This window comes from Vanellus vanellus (assembly GCF_965231255.1).
Source record: "Vanellus vanellus genome assembly, chromosome: 1".
NCBI classification, from domain to species: Eukaryota; Metazoa; Chordata; class Aves; order Charadriiformes; family Charadriidae; genus Vanellus; species Vanellus vanellus.
In genome coordinates, this window is record NC_138905.1 from 152490518 (window position 1) to 152509803 (window position 19286).

At 41.8% G+C, this 19286-nt stretch overlaps 1 protein-coding gene across 2 annotated transcripts in view; it reads right to left on the reverse strand.

Moving 5' to 3' along the window:
* Positions 1-6948: 6948 nt before the first annotated feature.
* The window catches only part of UXS1 (UDP-glucuronate decarboxylase 1), a 64596-nt gene continuing 52258 nt past the window's right edge, over positions 6949-19286 (reverse strand). For both annotated transcript variants that reach the window (XM_082496760.1, XM_082496761.1), the window contains exons 10-15: positions 18249-18368; positions 15165-15208; positions 13878-13938; positions 12358-12415; positions 9797-9900; positions 6949-7775 (exon numbers count right to left, since the gene is read on the reverse strand). In XM_082496760.1, the coding sequence (XP_082352886.1) occupies positions 7644-7775; positions 9797-9900; positions 12358-12415; positions 13878-13938; positions 15165-15208; positions 18249-18368 (519 nt within the window). In that variant the 3' untranslated portion in view covers positions 6949-7643. The remainder of the gene's footprint in view (positions 7776-9796; positions 9901-12357; positions 12416-13877; positions 13939-15164; positions 15209-18248; positions 18369-19286) is intronic.

Below are 19286 nucleotides of genomic sequence, written 5' to 3' on the forward strand. Positions count from 1 at the left end.
CCTCCGCTGTTTCCGTACCTGCTGCGCACAGCCCTCCAAACTCGCGTGACACGGCCCTTCAACCGTTCCTGCTGGGGCAAGGACACCACTGTTCACAGAAGCTAAATTCAGTGCAGAGGAGCTCGCCTGTCTGCGAAGCCTGCGGAAGGAAGGGATTCTCCGGGGAAAGGGCTCCAAGCGGGAACCTGGCTTCAGAAGGAACTGCGGAGACGCAGAGCGTCTCACTCGAGCGGCCCCAACCCCTCCCCCAGGCGCGGTAACCCAAAGGTTATCGGTGATGAATACTCCCTTTTGTGTCCTTTCCACTTAGCTGCCAGCTTTCAGTCTAGCCGCAAACAGGGAATAAAACAACAAAATGAGCTATTTAAAAGGAAGTTCGTATCAGATAGCATCCAATACAGTCCCCAGACGTAATTTTCTACCATGAAGTTGCCTCCAGCCGCAATTCGAACTGGCACCTATACACATTAGGTGGAGCATCAAAAAATACCAGAGATTGGACATTTGTTAATGAAGCACAGGGTATTAACAGGGTGTTGGCTGGTGGGGTTGTGCGTGTATTAAGAACCCAGAAACACACCCAATGCTTCTACCACAGCAACATCAGCTCCGTTGCTGCTTCTCTCTTGTTCCTGTAGAGAAAGTCCCGAGGCAGACGGAAGCCTGGGAGGGAGATGGCAACCGTTGGGGCCTTCAGGAGTAGCCGGCCGAGGGAAAGCACTGCTAGAGCTTGACAAGCATAGAGGATTGGGAAGGGGCAGGTGAGGAAGGCTGGCTGACTCCAGGCCTTCAGGAGCTGAAGGAGAATCAGGATAAAGAGAGATGAAACGCGTACCACGAACTACAGCAGTCAGAGAAGAGGGTAGGGATGTTTGGCTGTCTGTCATCTAAAGCTTACAAGAAATTTCCAACGCACGGATCATGGTAACACTGTTCTTACTTCTTTCTTAACCCTGCGTGTATTTCCTAATCTCACTTAAAGCCCCCGTCGCATGATGGACTGGTGTCCAGGGGAGGCAGCTGAGCAACTCTCCCGTTCCCCGCAGGAACGCTTCCAGGGAGACAGCTTTTTGCTGAGGGAGCCAAATTGAACGAACGCGCTAGTCCCTTCTCTGCACGCACAGATACGCGCTAGCCTAATATGATCCAAAAACTCAGCTTTCCCTCGGGTTTTGGAGCGCTTGCTCTCAGCAGAATCCTTGCCAGTTTAATTGGTTTAAACTGGTGTGTTTCCTTGTCGGAAGACCCTTTATTCCCCATACGGAATAATCATACTCTGAGTCAAGCACACACTCTTTGCACAGTTGGAAAACACCTATTCCTAGAAGAATACTTCCATTTTGTGGCCTATCAAAAACGTGCGCAGAAATTGGCAACGGTTGAACCGTGCTGACAACTTCCATCATTTCCCAGAATTTACAACAACTGGGAATTCAGACCTGCTGAATAAGGAAGAATACAAAAAGTGCTGTAAATAGATACCATGCCTCCCTAGGCCTTCGAACGCTATGTCCATTCCTGCAGGCTGACTCAGTCCAGCAGCTTTCTGTGCCTCGCAGGCTCACAACAAAGTCTACGGTCTCTCTCTTGTGAAAAAAGAGAAAAAAAATAAATAAATCTTTTACGCTACATTGTGCTGCATGCTGAAGTTTCCCACCACATACGGAGGTCTGGCTGGGATAGAGTTAACTTTCTTCATAACAACAGGTATGGTGCTGTGTTTTAGACGTGTGACTAAAACAGTGTTGATCACATCCCGATGTTTTCACTGTTGCTGAACTGTTGCCCCTCCTCAAGGTCTTCTCTGTTGCCCACATTATCCCCCTCAGCGGGTAGGCTAGGGGCGGGCAAGAAGTTGGGAGGGGACGCAGGCGGGACAGCTGACCCCAACTGACCAATATTCCGTACTATAAAATGTCTCGCTCAGCAATAAAAGCTGGGAAGAGGAACAACGGGGTGGTGGTTTTGTCGTCCAGGGTAGCTATCGCTCAGCGACTGGCTGGGCATCAGTCTTGCTTAGGGGAGACGGTGAGTGGCCTTTGCATCACTTGGGTTTTTTTTTTTACTTCTTATTAAACTGTTCTTATCTCAGCCCTCAAGTTTACTCACTTTCCCTTTTCTTATTCTTTCCCCTGTCCTGTCGGGACAGGGGGAGCGAATGGCTGTGAGGGTACTTAGCTGGCGGCTGGGGTCAACCCACCACAAGGCAATAGCTGTGAGGAGACAGCACTCCCTTCCTTGCTGAAGGGTCCACCTGACTTGAAGCGCAGCAGTTGCAATGATGCAAAAGCACATGCAGAAAGCTACAAACAAAACAAGCAGGTGTGAGCCACCACGGGCATGGGCGAAAGGAAGAAAATGATTAGAAAAAACAGTTGGTCAAATATGCACAGAGTGCTTCAAAGTTAACTACATTCCTTAAGTTCATTTCCTTTGACTATTTCTGTCCCAAAACAGGGGCAAAACTGTGCACCCCCTCCCAGCCTGTCCCTTCTGCTGTGCAGACAGCACGGAGCGCTTCACATCATCATCCCCAGCCAACCCGGCACTGACATCATGTAACCTCTCCACCAAGACAGAAGAGCAGCCATTGTCCATTGTGGCTCCCTGCAGAACAGGACTGGCTTGGCCACGGTCCAGCACTTCATGCTTCAAGACCCGATGCTGCTGTCACAGCCCCCCCAGAGTTTGTGGGTGTCAGCCGGGCACGTCCATCAGTCAGACTGACGGGGCAGTCCTGCCTCCTTTGCTGGTAATCCCTCTAAGGTAACGCTCCCATGTTAAAGCATGGAAGTGCTACTGCTGTGCCTCCACACCCACTCTCATATACTCCCCCAAGGCCTGGACAGACATCTCTTTCTCTCTCCAGAGCAAGTGTCTTCAGCAGCAGTCTTAAATATATATTTGTTTTCTTCTTTAGTTTTGGGGCCTTCATTCCCTTTAAGTTCCTACTTGTAGCACAAACGCTTTGGGGATGGGTGATTGGGCACTTTCACCCCAGGACTGTTTCCCAGATGGAAGACGTAGGCTTCCTTGCTTTCTCAGCAGTGGGGTGGATGGAGCCCAGATTGCGGTACTTAAGGCCACCTCACAGTTCCCTGCGGCTTCATGATTTGACCTTTCAGCTGCTTCAGCCACGGCATGGGCCAAGGCATTCAAAGGATCCCCCTCCTTGCTGAATCACATGCCAGAAAGTAGGCAAAACATTGCAAGAATGAACCAGCTGTTGCTTGTTCCGGGCTGTAAATGGCAGCAAAACAAGGTGGACAAAAAGTTGTTGCCATGTTTGCTATTGTGGAATAAGCAACTGAGTGAAGGAAAGGGACTGGGAAAAGGAATAGAGAACCAGAGTCTGGTTTTTTGCAAGAAATATGAATCGTTATTTCAGAAAAGCCTCTCTGTTGATATGGAGCCGCATACAGGAACCTCCTGCCATACAAAAGCAGCCCTGCTTTTCTCCAGAGCTACTGCTGCTGTTCCTGGTAGCTCTCAGGTGTCAGAGCCGCAAATAAGGCATTCCCTTCTCCCACCACTTGTGATCCAAGCGCAGGGGAATGTTCACAACAGAGCAACTACGGATTTGTGGTGGCTGCATTCCCACTGATTTCAGGGGGAGGATGTACGGATGTCAGGGCTAGCAATGTCGAGCACATACTTCCCTTGCTATTAACAAAGCATCTTCTTCCCATGAACAGGTCTTCTCTGATCAGCCTCTAGCAACCTTCAAGGACCTCTTGGCCTCAAGTGGCATTAAACTCAATACTAATTAAAAGCCTGTGGACTCCGCTCAATCCGTCACACTAATCAAAGCCCTGTTTTGCCCTCTGTAGCCTGTTCTCCAAAGCTAATGAATTTATGCAACTGTGTTTGTGTGTTCCCCCTCCTTCCTTGCCTCTTTCTCTCAACTTCGAAACGCAATTCCAACCCTACCTGACAGAAATGAAAGTTTTTTCAAATATATTACATTTCTATAAGTTTCTTGAAAAAAACAGGTGACAGAGACATTCATAAATGCCCAGAGGGCAGTGACTTCACTGGCTACTAAATCTGCCAGAGTCTATATAGGTTAAGAAAAGCTGCAAACGCTCTAGACACAAGACGACTATCAGATCATAATTTCCCCGCGTAGCAAAAAATCTAACCTAAAGATAGACATGAGGCTTCTCTAGACTATACATTCATGGGACTACTTAAAATAAATTAGGTCTGCAAGCCTCACTGTAGCTTGCCTGTAGGTCGGCAGTGTGGTTTACAAAGCTTCTGAGCAGCCTATATATAGAAATAAAGCAAAAGTCCTTTTTTTTTTTCTTTAAATTAATGAATCCAACTGTAAACCTCACACTGATAAATTCCAGCAGCAAGAGTGGTCCTCCTTGTGAGGCTCAAGGAACCCACAGCAGTGGATGCCTTGCACGCCTCTTCTTCTAGAAGGCTGATCTCACTTGCCAGCACCAAGCTGGCTGTTCAACACAGGCCTCTCCTACACTGCACATTCCCTAATGAGAGAGAAGGACTTGCACCTAACGCTGGCTGAGCTGCCCATTTGTGCAGATCACTGTGACTAAACAGGCACCTCAAGCCTGGTCATGTCAGTTTTACCTTGCCTGCCTGACCAGGTGACAGCAGAAAATCCCAGTTCCCAAATTTTCTTTAAAAAAACAAAAACAAAAACAAAAAACCCAAAAAACAAACACGAAAACAGTATGTTTTGTTCAGGCATGGAAATGAGAACATGGTTTGGCTTCACCTACTCCCAAGTCCTATGTTTCCAAGCTTTCAGTGCTGTATTCCACCACCCTCCATCAAAAGCGGCTCTTCTGGAGAGGCAGTAGCTGTTCCTCACCTGTGGTTCCCTGCAAACTTGATGCCTTTTTTCACCTTCCGAGATGTGTAAACCCAGACTGGAGCAGAGAGCACCAACATGCAAACCCTCATCTGCCTTCTCGAAGACTCGGTTCAGACCAGACCAAACTTGAAATTACCCCAGACTTTCCATCTTAAGCACCAGCAGACTGTTGTAACACCCACGATTCACGCCTTTCAAACCAGCCAGACGGTCAGTCACCGGCTTCAAACACAAAGCGCGCAATAGCTGCCTCAGCTGCTGTTTCTGGAAAACACTATTTTTGAAAGAATATGGGGACTGAACCAGGAACCTCTGAAACAAAAGCTAGAAACAGGACAAGGAAAGCAGCAGATCAATAGTCTGTCACTCAGGCCCAGCGGGAGGCGCGCCACATACTCACAGATGGGTTGTATCGGCACCAGCCGTTTGCCCTCTCTCCAATTTGCTCCTTTTATGAAGGAGGTCAGGGTGTGAAGTAACCTAAAAAGCTTTTAAATTCACATCTGTAGTATCCAAATGTTCCGACTTCCTGAGGGATTTTTTTTTTTTTTTTTTTTTTGAAAACGCACATTTTGTGCTAGTCTCCAGAAGTACAGTTTACATATTTTGCACTGAAGTAATTGGAGTAAATGAAAAACAGTCCTGGAAATTAACAGCCAGTACCCATGGCTCCCATTTATTCTCAATGGCCGCTCTAAATGCCAGACTAGGGTTGCACCCTCATGCACCACCTCTTCATACGTGCTTTAGCATCCAATAGCACCTTTTGAACGAGGAGTAAATATCAGGAGAAAGAGCACCTTCCACCAAATATGATCTAGAGCTTAAGGGTTAAAAACACCATGCTGGAAGCTGATTAGCAGCTCTTGCCACAAAACTATTATAGAAGTGGGCACTACTTTCACATACATCCAGCTGTGGTTTTGAGTATAGGGAGAGGCTGTGCTTTGTGAGTCCATCAGTAATGATAGGTTACAGGCACATTTGGAGCAGGCACACCACGGTGTACTTTTCAGGCAACTTAATATGGAATAAATGTCCAGATCAAGCACCTAGAAAAAGGCTTCAAACAAAAAGCAGACCTCAAGCTGCTCAGCTGTGAAAAGATGGAGGCAACATGTAATACCTAAATTCTACCTCTGAGTCCAGACAGGAAAATGCTCCCTGGCTCACCGTCTTGGTTGCATGGCAGATTTCCACTGGAAGAAAACCTGCGCACGTGAGCAGGGAAGAAACCGTTTTTTTCTTAAAAGGCTGACCGCAGACCCAGCCCAGACAGAGCACACAAACGCAGCAGCCCCATCACTGCTGGAGCCCTAGGGAACTCTACCAGACGGACTGGACAGGACTCCATGCCTCGCAGGCACCAGGAGGCTCTGGCGGATGGCACGCTCAGACAAGGGCGCCCAAATACCACACTGCTCCCGGAGTCCTCCCTGGGTCCAGGCATCAAGTCATTGCTACAGATAACTCCCACTTTGACCACCAACCTAAAGATACTCGAAAGCTAACGAAACATCAAGGTTTAATGAGATAAAGTCAAGTCACTTCGTTTGATCAGATTTAGGATTTTAAATTTTGAGTGGCACTAAGCCAACATACCTTCTAAAAACTCTGCCAATCTCCCCTCCCAGATATTCAGTCTTAGGTATTAAAAATAAAGGGGAGCTATTAAAAATACAGGGAATTGGGGGGGGTTTTTTGTTTGCTTGGTTGGTTTTTATTTGTTAAGATGACAGGCACAGTTGTCAAAGTTGAAAGCATTTACTGGCAATTCAATAACTGCTTAAAATAGAAACATTTCCTCAGTTAGGGAGGCTAAAGTTAGACTCTACAGTTTAAAGAAAATCTTATACTCCTGCATCACTATCAACTACCTGAACTGGAATAAATCATGATGGTTTTGTCTGATCTATTTCAACAGACATCCTGTACCCTTCCTACATATCTGTTAAGAGATGACCAATGAAAGACCAATGTTACTAACTTCGAGCCAATTATTTAGACTGTTACTTTCTAATTAATATACAATAAATGTACAGATGTATAATGTCAGAGAAGTGCCCACAGTGAAACCCTGAAACTAGTAAACAGAAGTTTCAATATTTTATTAAAATAGTATATTCAACCACTGTAACCAATAATACATTAACTTTATTCCCAGAGTACGCACAACACAGTAGTGATTCAAAATATCCTTATCCATGGTAACCAATGAAAATATCTCAAATTCAAGTGTACAACTAAAACTAAACCTTTGAAAAAATCTCTCCTTTAAAGAATACATAAAGCTCTCATACAGAATTCTTTTAAACTCCTCTAGACTTAGATGTCAGTGTCTCTCACCTGACAATACCACTAGCTTTTTTCTTATGCATAGTAGAACATCTCATATTTTATAGTACCCATTTTATAAATAAATTGGCATTTTCCATCCCATTTGTGTTTATCTTCAGCTTCACAAAGAAACCAGTAAATAAAACTGTCAAGGACAGTCACAACAAAATGATCTCACAGCAAGATATAAAACTTGAAGATACTAAAAGATGCTTCTACTCTATTTTACATAAAAAGACAGATTTAAAAAGTGCAAGGCAAGATTTGCAGGGGAAGGGGAATATTTGTTTGTTATTTTTAGGCACATCCACTTCTTTAAAGCAAGCTTCAGAATGAAATTCCAGTTTGTTCTTCATGATACCTGTTTCAAAGTGTCTCTCAAAAAAAAAAAAAAAAAAAAAAAGAAAAAATTACATCCGTCAAATGTCAAGCAGGGAATTTCCTGTCCAACTAACAGTCTTCAGTTATGTCTTGTTCTTCCTTTCTTCATCCTTGCAGGTTTTGGCTTGGGAATATACTGATTGTTCGCCTGATACTCAAGTTCTTTACGGAAGTAATGAATTGCTTTATTCAAACCTTCTTCCAACGGGACCTGTTCCCAAAGGTGAGGAGAGAATCATATCACTCTAAGTTCACATCAGCTCTTTTCACAACAGTATCTTTTTTAATACAGCTATCAAAAGACTGCTAGGAAGTCTCATTCTTAGCCAATGTAAGTATTAACAGCACCACATGCTGGTTGCATCTCTGCACTGCTAATGCATGTTAGCTTTTAAACATACATTTTCTGAGGTAGTGAGTCAGAAAACCCAACAAATTTAAATCTCATCAGATGGTTATGATTGGTCTGTTTAGTATTAAAACAGACTTATATAATTCTACTTTCAATTCATAATACATTGAAAGAGAGAAGCACACAGAAATTTAAGCCCCTTCGGGTTTTAGTGGTTGAAGATCCTCTTTCGCAGAATCTCACAGAATGGTATACACTGGAGAAAGGTATAAAGGTGGTGGTTTTTTGGGGTTTGTTTTTTTTTTTTTTTTTTTTTTTTAGTTTTATATTTCTTCAGTGCTCCATTGATATACAGAAACAGGGATACAAATTATCTTCCAGTATCTCATTGGATCATCTTAAATCCTATACAAATAACTAATTCTTTGTATTCTAGGCCTGTATTTAAACACCATGATTTGTAGACAGGAACAACAGAAATACTACCCATTTTTCTCAGGAGCCATATGCTCTGACATGCTTGTTGATACTCCTCATCAATACCGGAGGATAAAACTGCAGCACAAAAACTGCTTGCCTTGACGCACCAACACTGTACTGCTACTTCAGAGTAAGTTTTGGTACTGACTGTGCCAAACACAGAAGGTTAGAAGTATAAAAGTTAACTGGTTTAAACCTTTTGTGACTGTAACACTTGCCATTGTCCATGTGTTTTCAGGCACAGTCTATTAATATCCAATGCCTCCGTGAATCCTTTCAGAAGGTTTGGAGATTTTTGTCTGCAAATCTAAAAAAGCCTACAAACCACTGTGCTAGCTAGAATGGGGAGCTGGCTAAGAAAGTCACACCCTTTCTGGGGATCAAGCAGACCTTACGTCCCCAAACACGCCAGCTCTTATCAGCTATGCCGGGTTATACACTTGCCCAGTTAACTTCACCAAAAAGGTTGAAAAAGGAAAAAAAAAAACAGCCATGGGCATTTTGTGTTTCTTGCATATTAGCTTTGCAGAACAACCTCAAATGTCTGGTAAATAAGCTTTTGAGGTGGACAGGCATTACTGTGGGCGGTGAGATGTTAAGACTAACCCTGAGCGTGTATCAAGGTTATTAACTCACAGAACAAGCTGTAAACATCTCTATGTATGATATCCGTAGTCTAAAATACAGGCTTCTTATTCTGGCTTACTTCAGTCCACCAGAATAAAATAAAAATAAAAATAAAAATAAATGTGTCACCTCTCTCTGGCTAGCTTCTGTTTTGCCTGAGTTTCACATATTTCCCTTTAAACAAACTCTAAAATCCAGAACATTTTTCTGGTGCTCATATTTTCTCCCTATTAATCCAAACAAAGTTCTTGGTTACAATGATGTTACAGATAATCTTAAAAATAATCTTACTCCAAAGATTATCTAAAAATATTTTAATTAAATAAAAGCAATTTTTTCTTTACATAATGCATGTTACCATAGCAAAACAGGAATGAGGATTGCAGCAATAGCAAACTCATGAGCTCCCATAACTACGTAGCACGTATTTCAAAGGATTCATTGGGCTTACAGAAAGGTAGGTAGACACTTCATAATACACATGTGAAAAAGTTAAATGTCTATCCTAAAATTTTTTGTTTCGACTAAAGTCTATTACAAATGCTAATGATAAGACGCTTTTCTGCATGGCACAGGTCATACAGTCTTACCCAGCAGTTCTTGAATCATGAGCTAGGGCAACGTACAAGGCAGCCTTTTAAACAACTGCCCTGGAGATTGTGTTAAGCTGATATTCTGATAACTGAAATGTATCGTTATCATGTGGTCCTCTCCCACACCCCTCTGCCTCCCTGTGTTTTTGTACACAACCACCGTAATACAGCTGTACATACCACAGGTTCCCAGCCGAGCAATAACTTGGCTTTTCTGATGTCAGGTTTTCGTTTCTGAGGGTCATCCTGTGCTTCTGAGAGAAACTGGATTTCACTCCCACTGCCTATTAAACAAGAGACCGTGCATTATCATCTGCAATTCACTATGCTTTGCATTTATATCTTTCCTACCTATTGGAGCATCAGGTCTTTCTGCGGCTTTCTGCTTCATAATTCTACCATTGAAATGCTTTCCACAGACACAGCTGCACTGCATGCAACAGCTGGGTGAACCAGCTGTCCCACAGCAACACGGATTCACAAAGCATTTCAGAAAGCTTTCAGCGTGGATTCACAAAAAGGAAGTTATGCTTGACCAGTCTAATAACTTTCTACAATGAAATGACCGCTCCAGTGGCCAAGAGCAGAGCAGCGGATATCATCTACCTTCACTTCAGTGAGGCTTTGACACTGTCTCACATAACATCCTTATTGAGGGCTGGATGAGCAGTGAGGTGGATTGAAAACTGGCTGAATGGCCGGGCCCAGAGGGTGGTGATCAGTGGCACGGAGTCTAGTTGGAGGCCGGTAACTAGTGGTGTACCCCAGGGGTCAATACAGAGTTGTTGACACACCAGAGGGTTGTGCTGCCATCCAGAGGGACCTCAGGAAAGGAAGCTGGAGGAAAGAGCTGACAGGAACCTCATGAAGTTCAACAAGGAGAAGCGCAAAGTCCTGTACCTGGGGAGGAACAACCCCATGGCACCAGTACAGACTGGGAGCTAACCAGCTGGAAGGCAGCTTGGCAGGAAAGGACCTGGGGGTCCTGCTGGACATCAAGTTGAATGTGAGCCAATAATGTGCCCTTGCCACAAAGGAGGCAAATGATGTCCTGGGCTGCAGCAGGAGGAGTGCTGCCAGAAGGTCAAAGGAGATGATCTTCCTCCTCTACTCAGCACTCGTGAGATATGTCTGGAGGGCTGGGTCCAGTTCTGGGCTCTCTAGTACAAGAGAGACATGCACATACTGGAGAGAGTACAGCGAATGGCTACTAAGATGATGAAGGGGCCGGAGCATCTCTCCTATGAGGACAGGCTGAGAAAGCTGGGACTGTTCAGCCTGGAGAAGGCTCAGGGGGATCTTTTCAATGCATATAAATATTTGAAGGGAGACTGAAAAGAAGATGGAGCCAGACTCTTTTCAGTGGTGCCCAGTGACAGGACCAAGAGCAACGTATAAAAACTGAAAACACAGGAGGTTCCCTCTGAACAGCAGGAAACGCTATTTTACTGTGAGGGTGACCCAGTACCAGCACAGGTTGTCCAGTGAGGCTGTGGAGACTCCATACTTGGAGCTACTCAAAAGCTGTCTGAACATGGTCCTGGGCCACTGCTTGAGCAGAAGGACAGGGCTAAATGACCTCCAGAGGTGCCTGCCAACCTCAACCATTCTGTGATTCTGTCAGCACTTTGGCATGGTAAAAGGACTTCCTCTTTGCCCATATTCTCCAGTTTGATTTAAATAGCCAACACAGTACTTGCCTTTCCTCATGACAGTAGACAGAAACAGGACAATTTCTCAAACCACATCTAGCAAATAGTTTACATGCCATGTTACCATGGGATTCAATGGATGTAGAACTAAACTGCCTCCCTGGGCAGACTGAAGGAGATCAAGTTGTTTGTGAACAGACAGACAAATGGAGGTAACAATTATTCTATGTGACTGATGGGTTTGGTGCTCTGATTTTCAATTTCCTCCCCTGATCTGTGGATTCATGTTTTCCAGAGGGGATAGTTCTCTATTAGAAACATCACATGCATCAGCTTCTGTAGTGTATGTTTGAACTTGTCTTTTTCAGATCCCTCAGAAGCACTGCTGGAATCTACAGACTACAACCCCGTGGCTAATGGCATCAGTATGTTTCATCTCATTAGGAAGCTGCACTAGAAGACTAAGCACAGCCCTTTGCTTCCATTCTTGAGAGCTCTGGTTTGCTACAGGTATCACCGCAAGAATGGAGAGAAAGCCTCAGTGCTTTCTTCCCAGCCACATGCAAGGGAGGTGCTGACAGCCCTTGCAAGAGTCACTGGTAGATCAGTGAAAAGTAGAGAAAGACTGTCACTGCAGCATGAGGCTTTTAATGGTAGTCGAAGGAGAACAGGCTGAGTAATTGTGAAGAACCACCTTGCTGCAGTATCTGTATTTCAGCTAAGATGTTATGCTAGACATTTTCATTCATGTATTTTCCATTTCATTTATGAATTGCCCTTGTGCCAAACCGAAGCTAACAAAATGCATAAACATTATACAAAATAATTGGTATAGATCGCACAGATACACAGAAAGCATGCATTCATTCTACTATTCATGAATATTTTACATACAATTGAGAAGATTTGGATTATCTTATTAATATTTAATTATATGATCAGGAAACAATTAAATGCCTTTGATAAAGTTATTAAGAAATCCAAAGACCAATTAAATTATCCATACATTATACACACTAATCAAGTAATAATCATCTGACGACAATAACTACTTCATTAGCTTTTCTAAAAATTACTTATCATACTCACCAACAAGTTTTTTAATTAACTGGGCAAATTCTAGGATAGTGTGCTCTTCTGGATTTCCCTAGAAATAGAAGGAATATTCATTACAATAACAATTAAACACCTTATGCCATGCTAGCTTTCTGATATGCGGCACTTCTAACAGAGTCATGCTAAACTCTGAAAAAGCTAAACATAATGCCTTATTCATACTTCGGTAAAAAAAAATAATGTAATTTTGACAAGCTCCATACTGATTAGAAAAGTTGCCCTCCATTACACTTGCCTTGGTAATTCAATGTATGTAGGGGGGTGTTAAAAAATTCAGTCTGTAAAGACTGGGCAAAGGCACCTCAATCACAGTAAAGGCGTATGCCACTCAGCAGCCCACACAACCACGTCATCAGTTTGCAAGCTGGATTCAAGGACTTCGTTGAGTTCAGGACAGACAATATAACGAAGTAGTATGCTAAATTCTCAGTTCATCCAAAGTTAGGAAACCAAACTAATTTAGCTGCAAACAATTGCTTCCGCATTTACTACAGCTTAGGATCAGTATGTATAAAGGCTACTTGCTTTCCTATACAATATTCCTTTTCTTAACTCTTTTTTTTTTTAACCAACTTGCACATGGACTCCTGATCAACATTTCAGAACAAAATGCTGAAAGCTTCCTGCTAGCATTAGCTCACCTTCATCAGTCTCAATTCCCCTCCATCCCTAGCTTTCCTTGTTGCAAAACTCTTCTCTACTACATCTTGTTCGACCTAAAGCTGAACATTTAGGTACATATAGATTTAAACACTGAGTTTCCTGGAGACAAAACCTGTGATGGGGTTTAAAAATATCAGCATTTGGATAGAAACATACACATGAATTCATGGCCACAGTAAAAAAGGAAAATCTAGTGAACTGCCCCTGCAGTTCAAGATTTGATTTGGCAAAAGTTGGCATACACAGAAATGACCTGGCATATGCATCCTTTTTCTATTCTTACATCCAGCGCTGAGAACAAGGTGACAGCAAATGGCACCGAACAGAAATCTTATTAGAAAAGTTAAGTTCTAAGCAGCTTTAATCAATTTCAGAAAATGATACAATCAAATACTATTCCATTTCCCTCTAATCATGGCTAGTATGAAGTGTTTTCTAATTATTTAGAGCTAAGGATTCCTTCAGTGCTTTTTTTCATTAAAACCAGACTGCAATCATTTCCTTGGTGTATTTTGCACCCCCTGCCTCCTCCTGCTCATATTTTGTTGTTTTTTTTTTATATTCTAATTAGAATACATAAATCTTTTTGCTAAAACAAATGAAAAACTCTAGCAAATTTATTCTGTTCTTGGAACTGTAAGATCTCAACATCTAGGGGCTTAATCTTCTTATTTATAAAGAGAATACACAGAAGAATACATTATTCATAATGGAGAGAGATTTTTTGCTCCACTTATTTCTTCTAGAAATCAGCATCAGTGACAAGGAGGAAAACGGACGTGATGTTGGCCACTGGACAGTAAACAGTAGAGCAGAGCCCTCATACTCACCAAGTTGACAGGACTGCTGACATTGCTGTTCATCAACGCCACCAACCCATTCACAAGATCACTATGAAAAGGAAAGAACAGATTGAGGCAATTTCCACTTCCCTATAAATAATAATATTGTCTAAAAAGAGAGCTGCCTCCTCAGAGCTCTCAGAAGATCAGGCAGCTGAGTGAGGAATGCTGAAGTCAGATTTACAGTGTATATTTCAATAGGTGCATGTTTTCTTGGCTGTTTGTTCCACAGTTCCTCTTGTAAGATACACTGAACTGGAAGTTAGTTTGAAAGGGATACACTGGCTACAGTTCATCTGAGCATACTGAAGAATATTAAAAAATATCATGTTACTAAAAAACAATTAATACTTCCTCTTCCCTCCAGTACATAAGCATATTTAGAGGCTCATTTCCAACACATTTCAAACAGAACAGAGTAAGTTGTAAGACAGAGGCACATGACACCACCACCTGCTTTGTAGTTTGTTGTTTGAATTGTCTTCTTGCTTTCAGAAATTCTTTAACCAAGCTTGCTAAACCCAGTATTTTGGTGTTACCTTCCCCCAGCAAAATAACCCAAAGTTACTTTGGGTTATCAGCAACAAACTTAGTCGCTCATCCCTGGACATACAAATCCAGATCCCTTTCATTATGACTTATAATCAGAAAAGGAGTGGCTACTTTGAACTGATGGGGTTTCCGTAGTGCCTATCACCACTGTTATTACTTTCAGCAGAGGGAAAGAACATTTCCAAGTGGAGAATGATTAAAACAACCCAGAAGCCTGGCATGGAAGTTCAGCTGGCATGACACAACAGAAAATTCTGAGGAACAGATTCACTTTTTTGTAGTGAAAGTATACATTCTGGCCTTGCTTACACTGCAAATATTAGCTACAGCAATACCCCCTCAACTGGTTCCTTCCCCAAGAAGGGGACACATGCATGTACAGTAGACACACTGACCACAGCACCCCCGAAGACACAAGGTGGCACTATTGCATTACAATGCCAGGACTGACAATGCTCAGACTTAAAGCAGCATTAAAAACTTTCCTACTGGTTAGTTGCTGTCCCTTGAAGGGAAGAACACATTATTATTTTAATTCAAAGTTCTAAATCAACTAACGTTTTGTTTCTTGGTATTTTTAAAAACTTCACTGTCTTCCTTCTGAAAGTAAAGCTGGCCTCAGAATGAACCTTATTTCTTTGACTAAAACGTACATGCATACAAAGCTGGCCAAGCTCAAAGAACCAAGTGACGTAAATATCAGACAGCACAAACAAGGCTTACCTGACATACTGGAAAGCTCTTGTCTGAGTTCCAGGTCCGTAGACCTAAAATCAGATGAAAATTAGAAAAGTTACATAAATGTTTAAGTCCTCTGTAGTCCAACTAACTTTTCCTCACCATTCTAGAAAAACACCCCGAGGAGAAACACCTGAGACAAGCACAATGTCATAGGAACGGAAAAAGATGTGCTTTCAGAGCCTTTGGCAAAGAATCAGTTCTTTGAAGGTCTTCTTCCTCTTGGACATGTCTCCATTAAACATATTCTTAAGGATTTTGTTAACCGCAGCTCTGGATGTAGGAAACATTCTCAGGGATGTAGGACAGAGTGATGCTTTGTCCTCTCCTGGAACACTGAAAAAGGCTGCAGCGTGCACTCAGGCAGAAAAGAGCGCCAAGTATTTAAAGCAAACCTCAGAGTACTAAGATGTGGTTATGATGAGCAGGTTTTATTTGCTCATTAACAATGGGTACCTTCAAAAAGACCACCAAACGTTACTGGTCTCTACAAAAATTGTCAGGAAAAATAGCACCGTAAGCATTTGAAGGAATGAGAATCAAAAATAAATTATCATGATTGTCTAAATATTACTATCTCAAGAAATGGGAAGTAGAATAATTTCTAGTGGCTAGAACTTTGGAGCAAGCAAATTGTTTAAGTTCAAAATAGATACTAAAAACATACCTAAAGTGTACATAATGGTATCAGATAACATTCTTTTTTTTTCCCCACAGTTTAATTGCATGCAGCACTTAAAATCCCTAGAACGTGAATACTTAAATTCTGAAAGTTATCAGTAGGCATACTGAAGTGGGGAAAACACTGAAGTTGGGACACACACATCTTATCTACTACAACAGAAAAGGTTTTTGGAAGGACAGAATAGAAAGCATGTTTTTTTTCCTAGGGGTCAGGAAAAACAATACAATTGGTATATATAGAATAGACTGGGTTGGAAGACACCTCTAAAGGTCATCTAGTGCAGTGCCCCTGCAATGAGCAGAGACATCTTCAACTACATCAGGTTGCTCACAGCCCTGTCCAACCTGACCTTGAATATTTCCAGGGATGAGGCACCCACCACCTCTCTGGGCAACCTGTGCCGGTGTTTCACCACTCTCACCATAAAAAAATTCTTCCTTAAATCTAGTCTGCATCTACCCTCTGTAGTTTAAAACCATTATCCCTTGTCCTATCGCAACAGGCCCTACATGCCATCATCTGTCACTTGGTAAGCGTGTTACTCTCTGAGGCAGATTCAGAACCAAAAGAGTTCACATTTCAGTAAGCATTGGTAAGACCAGGGGTTTAAGAGTTTACCCAATAACTGATTGAAAGTAATGCACCAGAAGAGCACACTGACAGCCTGATGGCCTCTTAAAGCAAACAGGAAGATGATTTTATGTATGTATAGAGCTTCCTGCTTGTCTTTTAGCTTGTGGGATAAGTTTTACAGAACTAAGTCATTTGTGCATGATTTCTGCAAAGTCATTCCTGTTGCTACCTTTCATACATGCGGGCAGAGGCTGGGAAATACAACGTAGTCTCCTCCTACCAATTTCTCTGAATACTTCCCAATTTCTCTTAATAAACCCTTCCTTTACAACAGTAGAAAGCAACAATGGTCACTTTTGCATAGGCTATACTTTCTTCAAATTAAAGAGATTTTTTTCTCAGAGATTATTTACTCTATTTGAACAACTATTTTGAACTAAGAGATTGAATACATTCAGTTTCTAAAAAAGGTCAACACTAGGTATTCCTATCAGCCAAATTCTGTGATAATACAAGGCTGAAATTTTTTTTGGTCTCAAGTAGTGCTTCTTCCAGATAATTCATTTTATTTCACCTGGTCAGCTAAACAATTCTCACTTAAGTTCTCTTCTCATATAGAGTAATTTTCAATGGCAGACAGTTACTCCCTACAGAATAGAGATGTTGAGTAAAATGTTCTATTTTATCGTCTAGTACATTCTTGATAAAAGTCTAGAGAGCATGGCACTTACAAAAGAGGAAAAAAAGCTTTCAGTATTCCCTCCCACATAACAGACCTGACTCAAGACTTCTCTTACTGATGCTCTGAAATATCCCATGGATTGCATGTTTTAAAACAAGGTAACTGCTTCGTATTTAGTAAGGCTTTGCAAAACTTACAGTTAGTGTTCTCACCCTGTTCTTGTTAGAAAATATTACAGGATTACTTTCAATAAACTTGTAAAATTAAGCATGAATAAAAAAAACAAACGTTTGACAGGCCAAATATGGCAACAGCTCATTACGTGCACTAGGAGAATAAAATTGAAAAATGGAAGTACCTTCTGACCCTCTCTATAGGCTAGATAAGCTTTCTAGAGAGCATTTAGAGGCTCAGAGTTTACTGCCCCAAGATGCCATCCTGGGAACATACAATACTGACAAATCAATATACGGTTACTTTCATATCTTGATACAAGAAAGTCCTACAAGGATCAAAAGTTTCAAAGCAAGAAGCTCCATCTTCTTGACTGCTTCTGTTTGCTTACTGTCTTGCAACAAACAGAACCAGCCTCAACCTGCAGCTTTGGGGAAATGCCTAGATAAGAAAATCTATTTTATTCACTAATATGTGGTGTGTTAGTAAAGGCCTGAAGGCCTTTAACATTACGCTCCGCAGGGAAAATTTAGGCCGATCTCCAACCTTGCAAAAAAATACTCCAAGATGCCTGACTTCCAAAATGGCTTCAGAGAAAGTTCTTCAACAGGGAGAAGTACCGAAATATGATACTGTAAACCTTGTTGTGCCATTTTCCCATAGAAGAGTTGCGACAGACAGAGATTCAAGTTCAGGATGACTAAAACACTTTCTCAGATTGCAACTGGTAGCCTTGTTTTCCCTCTGTTAGAGGAACATCAATACCATCAAGAGAGCACATATTTGCATATACAATTCTATTCACTTGAGCTTGATATACTGAAAGATTTGATATTGGGCGGGAGACGACACACGAACGACTCAATGCTTTCTAAAATCTAGCCTCTTTCTTAGCACATAAGGATAGGATATAAAGATGATCAACTTTTCGTGTCACTGAGATGTCATTACTTACTGTTAGTGGTTCTCCCTGGAGAGCTTGCAGGATAAAATTACTGACAACTCTACCATCATTCATATGCATTCGAGGACCAAAGGTATTGAATATTCTGGCAACTCTCACTTCAACTCCTTCCTGTAGGCAAAGAAAAAAAATTGTTACTCTATTATTAAAAGTGTCTTTCTTCCTAAAAATGCAAATTAACTCTCCCCCATCCAAAAACTTTCTTAGGAATCCCTCTTACAGCTTTAACGAACATTGTGTTCTCACTGTGAAACGCTTTTAACCTCTCATCAATGCTACTGGAAACTGAAGTGCATACAGCAAGGTAATTTATACTAGTTCTCAGTATTTGTAATGCAAATTCTAAATCAGTGCTAGAACAGCTGATGATTTCTGCACACACATTTTCTTCACTTTAAGATTTTTCAACTGTACTCTTCCAACAACAACTTATTTCACCTGGGACTTATCTACATTTTTTGCACATAAATGATGTCTCACAATCACCAGATATAGTACCAAGGTAGCATTTCCAAAGATTAGAAAAGTTGAACGCTTCAAGTAAGTATCTTTACCAATGTTATAAAGTAAGTGGCTTTGTAACCACAGACACAAGGTTTCTAAGCTCCCTGCTCCTTACTAGGCTGTGTAAATGCAGACATTACAATCCAAGTCTCTTCAGTGGCTTATTTTTTTCCAAGAAATCTTACGGTCATTCTCAGAAGTCCTTTCTGGAGGACATTTTGCAGATCTTCAAAGCAAAATGCAACAAATATATGAAATTGGAAACTGTCTGGACAAAACATTTGAAGACTGGGAGACTGCAGACCGAAGTAACCTCTCTCTAGGTATTTTCTGTTTATTGGCACTTACACATTTGGACAAGCCAAAGTTCATGATAAAGCCTACAAGAAGGATGTTTGGCCTTTGTGAGCTGAAGCATGCACTTGGCTCCTGATGAGTTCAGAGCTACATGGTAAGCTATAAACAGACATATGGTACCACGTGAGAGTGATACCAACAAGGCAGGGAGGAAAGTGTCAACTTCAG